This window comes from Ambystoma mexicanum, chromosome 7p (assembly GCF_040938575.1).
Source record: "Ambystoma mexicanum isolate Mex_15411 chromosome 7p, UKY_AmexF1_1, whole genome shotgun sequence".
Classification (NCBI taxonomy): domain Eukaryota; kingdom Metazoa; phylum Chordata; class Amphibia; order Caudata; family Ambystomatidae; genus Ambystoma; species Ambystoma mexicanum.
In genome coordinates, this window is record NC_090939.1 from 241,282,236 (window position 1) to 241,294,417 (window position 12,182).

Sequence of the window (12,182 nt, forward strand, 5' to 3'; positions counted from 1 at the left end):
TTTAAAAAGAACCCAAGGTTCTAATCTGTAGAAATTAGTGTTGTGGCCCCTGCCAAGCAAGGGAGGGGTCCAGATATCATTGAGACGCTTTTATCTCCTGGCATCAAAAAGAATGAGGTTCATTATGAAGCTGTTGCGGTAGAGGGGGCTCCAGTCTCATCACTGGCATCAATTCCAGTGAGATTTGGTAGTCACCCTATCAATTATTATGAAGACTGACGCCAATAGCAATAACCGGATTGGGGTTGAAAGTCCTAATTAGAAATGTTAGAGGGAGAAAAGACTAATAAATCTTCAGTCTTTTCTCCCCTGACATTACTGACAGGGAACTCTGTAAGAGTTCAGACACATGGTCTGTTTGTGGAGGATTGCACAAGACAATAGGTGTCCCCAATACCCAGACAGGGGGTGGGGGGAGATCGAGGATTTTGGGATATACTTCTTCAAAAGGGGTTTGGAATTTTTGTTTAGAACAGGAAGACCGTGACCCACCAAAAATGTGACCAGCATGCAAGGGTGTTATGCCTTCATGGCTGGCATACTTTAGGGGCAAGGGCAGAGCTGGAGTCGGAGTAGACGAATGATACATTGGCAAACTAGATTGCTCTGGTAGTCATCACCTGACACTATCATCAACATATCTTTGAACAAAATGGATTATAGCTCTGCTTGTGCACAATATTTTGTATTCAAGGTCCCATCACCTAGGACAGGGGTCTGCAACCTTTGGCTCTCCAGATGGTCTGTACTCCCATCAGCCCCAGTCAACAGAGGCAATGCTGAAGGCAAAGGTGTTGCTTGGGGGAATGGGGCTGAGGGCGCTATAGCCCCGGGTCTTTTGGTTGTAGCCCCGGATAGAAGCTTGGGGGATACAGGGGCTACAACCAAAAGCCTAGATAGCCCCGAGTCCCGGCCATCCCGACATTAGCGTAGCCCCGGATCTTTTCCAGGCCTAGCAACACCTGTGGCTGAAGGATCATGGGAGGCATAGTCACGCACATCTGCAGAGCCGCAGGTTGCAAACCTGTGACCTAGGTTATGCACCACATTGTGGCAAGCCCAGGCAGTGTTCCTTACCGTGTGAACATCTGTGATGCTGCACATGGCCAGCAACAGACTTCCACTCCGGGCCATGTCTCACACTCCACTTCCTTTGTATGCAGCAGCGGTTGGCAATCTATGCACTACGCTCATTCCATTGCCCTTGTGTCAAGACCTTTAGTTTGCCTCTTTTTCAGGTAATGCAGTGGTTTTCCATCTTTGTGTTCACCTGACTTGCCAGTCGGTGTTTAACAAAGGTCCACTTTAAGGTCTTCAGACTTTGTGCTAATCAGCTATCCTTGTCAGTTTGCCACACAGCATTTGCCCACTACTTTGCTAATTGGCAGCCAGTCAACTTTGGATCTTAGTTAGGAGAACTCTCCTTGTGGAATCACCTTCCTACATGAGCAGAGGAAGAATGGCAGTGCCACCACTCTAACCCAGTAGGGACCCAGGAAGGAATCAATTCTGTGGGCAGGAAGCTGATATCGCCAGCGTTCCCTATCTGGCGAAGAATAGCACAAGGAGGACCACAGTTTGACCTTGATACGCTAGTGTTGATAGGAATTCAACCGCGTCAAGTCAGGCTCAACCCTCACTGACAACCTACTCTCCCTCTATTACATGCTTTCTGAAGTCCCTAGCGTTCGTGCTACTCCCCTATACCAAACAAATCCAAGAGAGGCTAGGAAGACAGGAGGCTCAAGACCCAAAACAGATTTCCAGTCCATCAAACAACGTCCCCAATCTCTCATTGATCCGATACCCATCTCTGGTGTGCAGAGGAGGCGAGAACTGAAGATAGGGCGCAGGACTCCCTTTCCTCAAAGCAGGCCAGACTGCCAACTCTGCACAAGAGAGAATGCTATGCATAAGGGAGTCCAACCTGACAATAAGTAGCCAGAATGGAGCCACGTCTCTATTGAAAGCAATCGTTACACCATCAAGACCGCGGAATGATGGCCTGGTTTTTCAATGCTGACTTGCTGACATTATTTGCTGGTCTTCCAGATAAACCATGTCCAGAACAATGATACTGCTCAAGAATAATTATAAGAATAACCTACTTCTCATAAATTGCTTGTGGCCACAGACGTGTGTCTTTGGAGCAGTATAAATAACTGTTGGCGAAAATAACCACTTTTTCCGACCTCAGAAGAATGCATTACCCAGTTGGCCTTCCCTGGATTCAAAACTGCAAGCTGTCATTGGAAGACAGATTTCGGCTTAGATAAAAATGTCCCTTTCAGCCTTCCTAACCAGCTCATGGAAGCCACGACATCTTCACAGAGTGTGTGACTCTGTAAAATTCAGGTTCAAATCCTCTTGCATACGCTGCTGACGAGAACCCGGCAGGCACTCCCCGCCCCCCAGCTCTGTGCGTGACATATGAAGTAAGTCTGTTGACCTGGAACGGCCAAACAGTGTCCTACTGGCCTTCCAGTTTTGGGCGTGCAGGGTTCTTTTGATGATAACTTTTCAGCAATGTATAGGCTGTTCTCCCCCTGGCATAATTTACTGTCTAGTGTGGAATCCGAGACACCGAGCTATGCCAGGGCACCTGGCAGTGAGACAGAACGTCACCCATTGAGCTCTGTTGCATTAAGATGAGTTATAAAACTTCATTTTAGGACTTCAGCTACTAAGAACTGGCCATTACTTGCAATGCTCTTTTCCTGGAAGAAGAGGCTGTTTCTTAATTAAAATATGCTCACCCTTCACAAGAGGGCACTTTGCTGAAGAGGGTGGAAGCCATTTCGCTCCTCATTTTGATTGATTTAATATCATTGGTCGTTGCTAGGAGTCGCCTGCCCAGTTATCCGATACGCTTCTGTTCTTTTAAAACACGTGCCTCCCGGCGCCAAAATGAAAGGCTGTCCACATCACACTGGTCTTTTGAACATGTCATCAGCTTAGTCGCCTAATTTAAAACGCTACGTATCGTTTGCATGCCCCTTCATGGACGTGCCATGCATTAATATGGGGTCACACCCCAGTAAATCTGCTCGCCACGCACATGCACGTCTCCTTGCTGTTGCAAACTGTTGCTGCTTCACCAGAAGCTGCCAGAATATATTACTGCTGGGGGCCAGGCTCTGCGAGATTGCAACCACCTATCGTTCTACCACACAAGACTGTCTGGACTATGCAACTTTTTTTATATCAAATTTGTATTGATTTTTGTTTGCTTACAAATCTCATCTTTGACAGATCAGAACATATCATACAATCATAAGCCACAACCTTGCCCCTGTCGCTCCGCCCACCCCACCCCCTAACCCTTATTAGTTGCCTCAAAATCCACCCGTTGCTTCTTGTTCATCTCAAATGTATTAACGATCATACACATGGTCAGGACTTGGTGTACCAACCTGTCCTCAAGAGACTCTTTGGTATTTTTGTCTATTTTCATCTTTTCCATCCTTGTTAATCAATTTCTGTCCATTTTACCCATATTCTGTTGTTGCTTTGCTGATCAGTCTCTTGATCTAATCCACAGCACTGGTCCATTCCCTCCCACCATATTGAAATCCTCGAGGGGTTGGGGGGGGGGTCCTCCCGTACCCATTTTGCTGCTATATCCCTATTAGGGACCATCAAAGCCGTTGGAGCGATTTTCTTGTCCCAGAGATTGACATCATTGTCCCCCCACATTTGTAGAAGTGGCAACTTGGGGCACTGCAGGATTCGGTGACTGATCGCCCTTGATATCATCGTTTTGCATTTACAGACAGTTCCAAATCATGTGGAAGAAGGTTCCCAAAGCAGTCGTGTGTCTCATACAGTTTGAGGCTGTGGCTCCGCCCATGTGATATCGGCCATTTCTAGTGTAATAAATCCTCTAGAATTTTATATGAAACCAGGCGTATTAGTTTCTCTCTTGATGATTAGGGAATCGATCCTGTCCTCATCCTTCAATGTGCCCAAATTCGCCTCCCACTATCACGCAACCTTTTAAGTTTGCTTATTGTTTCTTTGGGCCTCGATGCCCCTAGCATCAAGTGTTCAATGACAATCAGCATTGTGAAGCTAACCCAACACCACACTCTCTTAAAGTTCAGTACCAAATGGATTATCGGGTTCTCTTTAACGTCATCCTTGTATCAATGGAGAGCTAACGTTAAAGGAGTCACTGTGGCGCGACTATTTAGGATCAAAATGGCAGACACCTATAACTCCTCCAGAGAGTGACGGGCAGCATAATGGAAAATTTTAAATCTTCTTGACGTTATTCTTGAGTAGATCGGCTTATGAATGCCATTGTGCTAGAAGATCTTATTTTCCATATAATTGGAGGAACCTTTCATTTGGGTACCCGTATACCATAACATCCACTTTCCTAAAATGCTGGACTGACCTACAGGGCTATTAGTTGCACTCAAAAATATCTCTCTGCTTAAATAAGATATAAGTTGCTTTATGTTTCAAAGTTTTGAAGGTCAGACGCGCAGGGCAGTTTCTATATCTCATCCAAGCTCTATAAAGAGACATACTGGTAGAGGCTGAAATTTCAGAGGCCATTCAAGTGTGGGGCTGAAATGTCCCCCTTTTGATGACTTTGTCAGAGAAAATACGTTGGAGGCCATTAAGTCAGCACATGATAGCATCCGGACAATGGCGAATTTCCTTCCCTGTTCCCATTTTGTGAGCATTGGGACAACCTGTCAGAAATGGAGAAAGTTTAGCCAAATAATACTTTTCATCAAATCCTGTGATCGTTTCTGAGATGAGGAACCTGTGGATAACATTGCAGAGCACCACGTGATAGGTGTATTTTGGGGGTTCAAATATTGCTTCCATAACTTAATGAGTGCACTTGCCAGAAAATGGAATGTTAGAAAATAGTATCCAATCAGACAGTTTTGTAGTCAGTTTTGTTGAGATACTGCAAGCATCCATAATCGGAATGTTTATATTACAGAGATCGCTTGGGGTCCATTTCACGCGGGTGTGGAAGAGGAGCCTTATTCTCCCCGCTGCGGGTGCTGTATTGACGTCCACTTTTGATTTGTGGAGCGAGAGAGTCTTTGCTGAAGCGCACCCAATGATTAGTCAGCTTCATAGTTTGCCAGCGCGTGCGAACCTAAAATGCCAGTGTGGTTTTCTGATCTTTCTCCCCCTCCCACACTAGGACACCGCCAGAAACTAGACGAGCAGACCAAGCCCGGGAGCTTGTCCTTTTCAGAGCGACTGAGTGAACTGGAGCAGTTGCGCCGCACAGCCATGAGGGTCAGCCCGCATCACCCAACCCCCACGGCCAATGCCAGAGCATCCTTGAACCACGCCACAGCCTTTAACCCTCAGCCACAGAGCCAGATTCAGGGTAAGTACCTGACAAACCCTTTGAGAGCCACCAGTTGCCCTTCTATTTCCACAGGACTAGCCAATCGCATTGAGACTATAATAATGGTAAAAGGCGCTACATAAATGACAACTACAATACAATACAATGCAATCGAATTGGGGCATGGGAGGGTGAGAGGGGATTTGTCACAAATTGTTGTCATCTGCAATTTTCTGTAATCCATAGTGTAGACAATATGAACAGGAATATCTGCATTTCTCAGATGTGCCTATGCATTGGCTATTGTGTGGTAGTGTCAAAGGCAACAGTTCTGTGTGCTTAGCCTTTTCTTTGTGTGTGCGTGTTACACCCAAGTACGAAGAAAATACTATGAATGCTAAGGGCAGGCAGTCTGGAGTTCAAATAGTATTTTTACTAAGTGTTCTTGTTGCCACCGAGGTTATTCCGATGTATTTGCACAGAGCATTTCTGCAAAGGAATTCCTAAGATAAGGCGGTGAGCAGCTTCATAGGAGTTCTAATAGTTTCATCTTTCATTGCATTTGGCATTGGCTACAAGTGACTTCCAACCTGAGAGCACAGCAAATATCACATGTCACAGTTATCCACCTTAGTGGTACTCCTTGTATTCGTCCTACCAAGGATGAATGGCGCAATATGCCCCCTTGCATCTGAGCCTGTGGCGCGCAGGTCGCGTGCCGTTTGCTCCTGTGGCGCGCAGGTCGCGTGCCGTTTGCTACCGCAGGCACATCCACCCATCACTATCTGAAACCCACATGTCACTTTGCATGACAGGATTTTGGATTTAGATATGTCCTTTTCTCACAACCCTAGAGCTAAAAAGTAATTTAAGATAAAATGGCCTAATGATGTTCACCTGGTGAAGGCTATCCATGCCCATACCCAGTGGGCTGCAAAGTAGTTCTGATGTCTGGTGCCCCCTAAGTAGTGATGCCCAACCCTGTATGAAGCTTTTAAAGTGACATCTGGAAAGTGGTCAGCAGAGAGTGGGGTTCTGCCCCTTGTTTTCATGTACTGTGGTGAGCACATGCACTCGGTCAGAAGGAGGCATCCGTCGACTCGCCAGCGGCTTCGGCCTGTATCTCCCGTCAGTAGATGGTGAACAGTCATGGAGGTCAAAGGCCAAAACATCTGGAGAGCTGTTGCCTCCCCACCCATGCGATGCTCGGTGGTTGTAGATGCCTCTGAGATGTAAATAAAGGCACGCCTCTACCATCCTAGGGCTACTCTTAACCCCTTAAGTGCCAGGCTATTATGTAAGTCTATGCAAAAAAAAACGAGCATACTCGTCCTTGGCACTTTTACAGCGTGTCTGGGAGTGTGTGTGTGCGCGCCCGCGCATTCTAACATCATGGCCGTCTCCTTTATTGTGATAGTTGCACCGTCAGCGCAGGTACATGGATGTCCACCAATTCCAGTCTTGCAGCTGTCACAAGCTCGTTGTTGATTATTGAGCTTGAGGCTGCGACCCAGCACAAATACAGGGGGTAAGGGGTGGGGGGGCGTTCACTATCTGGATACATCTTGTTAGATCTTGAAAAGAGACAGCTCCCTTTGTTTTTGCTGCCATATTACTTTGCATTGATCTGCTCATCCAATGCCTATTCCTGTGGGCCTGTGTCATTGGAACTGCAACAATATGGCAATGGAGTGATGTGAAATTATATCGTTAAAAAAAACATTGTTGGGAGAACGGTATTTTTATCCTCACACTACCTAGCACTAACCCATGGTGATAAGTGGCATCCGGAGCCCTGGAATTAGGACGAATTTAGATGTGTGCTGCCAGAGTGATGAAAAGCACTTACAGTGATTTTGGAGTGCCCCTGCTGCTGTGTTGCTACCCAAAGCTCCACCCAGAACATCTCTGAAGCTGCCTGGAGATCAATAGTTTGGACTATTAGATGCGCTTGTAACACCTATATGCCAAGACTATTGCATTGGAGTACAGGTAGGGAGAAATGACATATGAGGAGGGGCGCACAGTTTGTAGGTGTTGTTTGGTTATGCGCCCACTCATTGCCTGCCCACGGCCATGCTGATCCCTATGGCCATTCCCACCCATTCCTAACACTGCCCGCCCAAAACAACTCCTCCTGCGAACTCTTTGAGCTCGTTTTATTCAAGACTTACCATCAAACTTTGCTTTCAAAGCAGTCTTCTGAGAGTTAATTACTTACTTGGAGTTGCAAACACAGTCTTACCAGGCCTGCATTCAGCCTCTCGATTAATAAGCACCCTGTGTGTCCTTCACTGAAGTCCCGTTAAAAACGAGGATTGGCAAAGCCACTGAAGTCCTGTTTAAAACATGCATTGGCAAAGCCAACATTTTTGGCTTGTGCATACATTTAAGCTTTTGCCAGGCACTGCCATTAAATTCCCAGGTACTTGCACAATTTTGCACCTGCTACCAACAATGGGTAGTTAGAACCACTTTGGCTGTGCCTGGCAAGTGTGTTTCCTATGCCCAGACACAAAAGGCCAAACTGTTGGCATTGCCAATGCTTGTTTTTTACTTGGATGGTGGTTTGGTAACCATTGCTGGTGATGCCCTAGCCAGGAGTTTAGCTTGCCTAGGTTTTGATGTGTCCCGGATATAAACATAAAATACAGACTTACAATATGCATTGGCTTGTCAGGATTGGACCCTGGCAAAGGTGTCTTCACGCGAGACCTCACACTAAGAACCTGACTAGAATATTTGGACTGCCTCGCAGCAGTCTCTAGTTTGTGAGGCCAAGCCTGAGCGCCGAAACACGATCACTCGAAACTGAGCGCCAGGCCTGCTGCATTCCGCGGGGATTACCCGCTTTCTGTAATGCGTTGCCCGCTATGTTGGAACGTGCTTTAAGTTTCATTTCTTTTGTGCGCACAATGGGACTCAAAAGAAACACATGTGACGCAACGACAGCTGCAGAGCAGGGTGGGCGGAGGTGTGACCTACACGACTTGAAACGGGAAAAAGTGAATCACAGGCACTCCCCAGCTCACACTACCTGCTTCCTGCTGAGAAGCAGCAGTACTGTGCCATGGTGACTACATTAACGCCGCTAGAAAAGCCAGTGATAATGAGAATGGTGTCTTACTTATATAGCGCTTCTGCCATAGCGCTTCACATCGTACATATGTTCAAACAATATCACTCAACCAAAGTTGGTACTCATTTTATCAACCTCCGAAGAATGAAAAGCTGTCTTGGCCTTACGGGGATTAGAACCTGCGACCTGTAGATCACACACTGATTGTAGTAGCGAGCACGCAACCCGCTGAGCTACCTTACCGGAGCAACACTATCCTAGCAACCGTGTTTTTGCCCTGCTTGGAATCGACAGTACTGAGCTATGGTATGTTTTGCGGCCCTGCTGAGATATGTGTGTACTGTTGCACAGGAAGTACTGTCGCCTTGCCTAGAAGTGCCAGTACTGTCCTTTTATAAATACTGCAGGTGTGCTCAGAAGTGGCTTAGTCTACCATTATCAGCACTGCAGCCTGCTGCAAATTAGCAGTACTGTCGCAGCTCATTTGGAAAATACCCATTCTCTCCCAGTGTAACAACTGCTAACACTGTTCAAAATTGCCAGTACTGTCTCTCTGTAAGTACTGCACCCCGTTCAGAAGTGCCCTGGCTCTCCCACTAGAAGCACCACTGCAGCGCTGCTGAGATGGGCCAGTACAGATCCAATGCACGGCCGCCATGTTGAGAAGTGCACATCTTGTCACTTGTATGTTGGGCAGCTTGGCCAATAAGTGTGATTGTTATCAAAGTGTAGGTATTGCACCAGTGCTGCGAAGGGTGAGTACTGCGGCACTGGAAGTTTGTCGGCCTTTTTGAGAAGTGACAAATATGTCAAATTGTGGGTATGGTGACCCGGCTTAGAAAGTCCAGCCCTGTCACATGGTAAATTTGGTGCCCTTGCTTTCACTACTATCCAAGGGTCAGTGCTACGCACTGCCTCCTGGCAACCATCAACTTTGGGCTGTATCTGTAACCCTTCAGTCTCCCTACCTGCACTATCTAATATTTGCTGTCTGCACTTAAGCCCTGCACTGTCACCTGCTGGCAGCACTTCTTGTTTTGTGCTGTTTTATTTTGTTTTCAATCCTGTGTCCAGCACTTGCTCCTTCTCCCCTTCCCTTGGCACTTCTCCCCTTTCCTCTCCCCTGCACTTCGCGATCTCAATGTGACGGGGCCTAGTAAGATCGCTGTCTTGTTCCGCCTTGTTCCCCCTCCCTTGCCTCGTCGCGTCTTGAAACACTTGTGTATAGGCGCGCTATAAATAAAATATCATATCATATCATATCAAAGCCCTATAACACACTGAGAAAGAATATCAAGAAGTCCAAGTGATGTGCTGATTCAGATATAAAATACTCACAGTAGTGCCCAGACGTCAGCCTTCGAGTGTAGCGCCGAGGCCCACACTGCTAAGGTTCCGGCCTGAAAGAGCAGAACCTTTCAGCGGACCCTGTGCCCACAGTGGAGCTTCGGCCACCGATCTGGATGCCCCTTGCCAGCTGCGGAGCGCCCTCCTGCCAGCAAGGCGGGGCATTCTACTACCTTTCCGGAACCTTCTTCAGCCCATTTCCCGGCCTCAAACTTCCCCGTGAGCAGAAAAGCAAATCGAGTTGATCTTTGTAGTGAGGAGGATTTTGAGGACTGCTGCTGGAGCTTCACCTTTCAGTGGAGAAGGGCCTCATTTTAAGTTTGGCAGCTGGACATCTTGAATGAGCTTTGATGGGGTCTTACACTGACCAACGATCTTTTTTTCTGAATAACATTATCTTTTGGACAGAAATCCTCTCAGCCACAAAGCTAAGGGAATCTTTACTTTAGAATCCGCTATTTTGGGGGGGAAAGCCCGCCTTCCAGGCCCTCCCACTACCAGCACATCAGGCTTGCGTGATTCTGTCTGATTCGCTGCAATACCTTAGGTTCAGAAATGTTAACCCTGAAATGGATTTCTTCAGTATTCTTTGTATTTCTTTTCTGCTTTGCATTTTTCGTCGTATTTTTGCTTTAGCTAATTCTGTTTCAGGCCTTCTTGTTTGCCACTTCCCCTTCTTATAGTGAGAACCTTGTTCTCGGTGCCTTTTTTAATTGTTACTGCCATTATTAATGTGGAACCCCTCCTTTTTAGTTTTGGCTAATAGTTGGTGCCCGCCCGCTGAAAGTGCTGCCTATACGCTGAAACTATTGTCATGGGAAGGGAAGATAAGAGAGAATTGAGATTGGATTAGGGACACACAGCCTGTGGCTGTTGCTTGGAGATGTATCCACCCATTGACCACCCACAGCTCTGTTAGTCCCTGTTGCCATTTCCACTCACTAGGTCTGCCCTCGCGCCCTAAAAAATCACATACCTGGGATTTCTTTGAGTCTAGCTCTATGATTTCTAAGAAACCTTCTCAAAGGTAAATGCGCAATTGCAACTATAAACTAGCTATTGATATCATAACCAACCAAGTGTGCCTTTAGCCATTTGACTAATAAACTATATGTGTGCCCTTGCATATGTCCTTTGTACTTAATTCCTATTAAAAACCAGCACCGACAAAGCCAACCACTTTGGCTCTTGTAGAGGTGTTAGATGGGCATTTGCCAGCTGCTGGTCACCTTATGGACATGAAGTACCATTATGGTAGTGCCTTGGCAAATGCCTACCCCATACCCACACAAAATCCCCAAAAGTTGGCTTTCCCATTGACTGATCCTTCAGTGTTCTGTTCTGCTTTTCAGTCCCTACTGCCCAGTTGCTTATCCGTTTTTGGGTCATATCACTACTTTTAAAGGGGAGTTAAGTGCGGGGGAGGGTGGGTTCTCCAACCCGAAAAGCCAGCCCACCCATCCCCTTTCAAATATTTTCTCCCTGTGTGAATTTTCCTAGTTTTAGTTCATTTTACTAGTGTTTTGGTTGTCTTCTTGTTTTGACTTTTGCCATAATGTTCTAATTTTGCTGATTACATCTTTTGTTGTTCAAGCTTTTATTTTCATTTCCAGTCATATACTTTACTTTCGAACTTTTGACCAGATACAGCTTGCCTATTAAATGTTTGGCTCCATAATAGTGATAACGGCCCACATGCCATGTACAGGTAAAACCAGAGCAAAAGTCATTGCACACATATGTCGAACCCTCCGGGCGCAGCGGGTGGCCATGCCTCGCAGCCACTGTTTATTTGCTGAGGTTTCCCCCTGATGAAAACTGGAGGTTTAAGCCGACTTCCTATTTTACGAGGCCTTGAACCTGGGCCGGCGCACTTTGCTCAGTTAGGCAGAGTGCGGGTGCAAGCCCGTACACGCCGGGGCACCTGAGTCCAACAAAGACACGTCCTGCCCGGCGTTGCCACCACAAGAAGCAGAAACATACACCTGCCTCTGTGAAAAACACCAACCGCACAGGTTCAGAGACAAAAGCGCACCGGGCTGCCACATCGCACGAGGTGGGGGTGGAAAAGAGCCTTGTGCGCGCCCATGGCACGAGCATGAAAGGAAACAAAGGCGGCCTGAAGCATGCGCCGCTTTGGGCCTTTTCAGGCGCCGTGAACGTGATATGTTCATGTTTTGGCTCGGCCTTTTAACTCTCGGGCAGGTGCCTTACATGTTGTGTTGTAGATGACTGAAGAAGGCATGCATGCCAACCGTGCCGACTTACGAAATGACGGTAGGAGACTATAGTCTCTCACAAGCACACGGACACTCTGACGTGTTTAGGGATATTCATTATAAAATAACTTGAAGTTCAAATATGTAACGCGCAGTAGAAATGCGCGCCCTGCTTGTCCGGCACTGTCTCCAGCGGTCTCCTCTGTGCGTT

The 12,182-nt window shown here is 46.9% G+C and overlaps 1 protein-coding gene across 11 annotated transcripts in view; it reads left to right on the top strand.

Annotated features, from left to right (window-relative positions):
* RUNX1 (RUNX family transcription factor 1) overlaps positions 1-12,182 on the top strand; it is a 697,395-nt gene that overhangs the window by 626,600 nt on the left and 58,613 nt on the right. For 8 of the 11 annotated variants that reach the window (XM_069636131.1, XM_069636136.1, XM_069636130.1 and 5 more), the window contains one exon: positions 5,174-5,365. The exons of the other annotated variants lie outside the window; for them this stretch is intronic. In XM_069636131.1, coding sequence (XP_069492232.1) covers positions 5,174-5,365 — 192 coding nt within the window. The remainder of the gene's footprint in view (positions 1-5,173; positions 5,366-12,182) is intronic. 11 annotated transcript variants of the gene reach the window in all.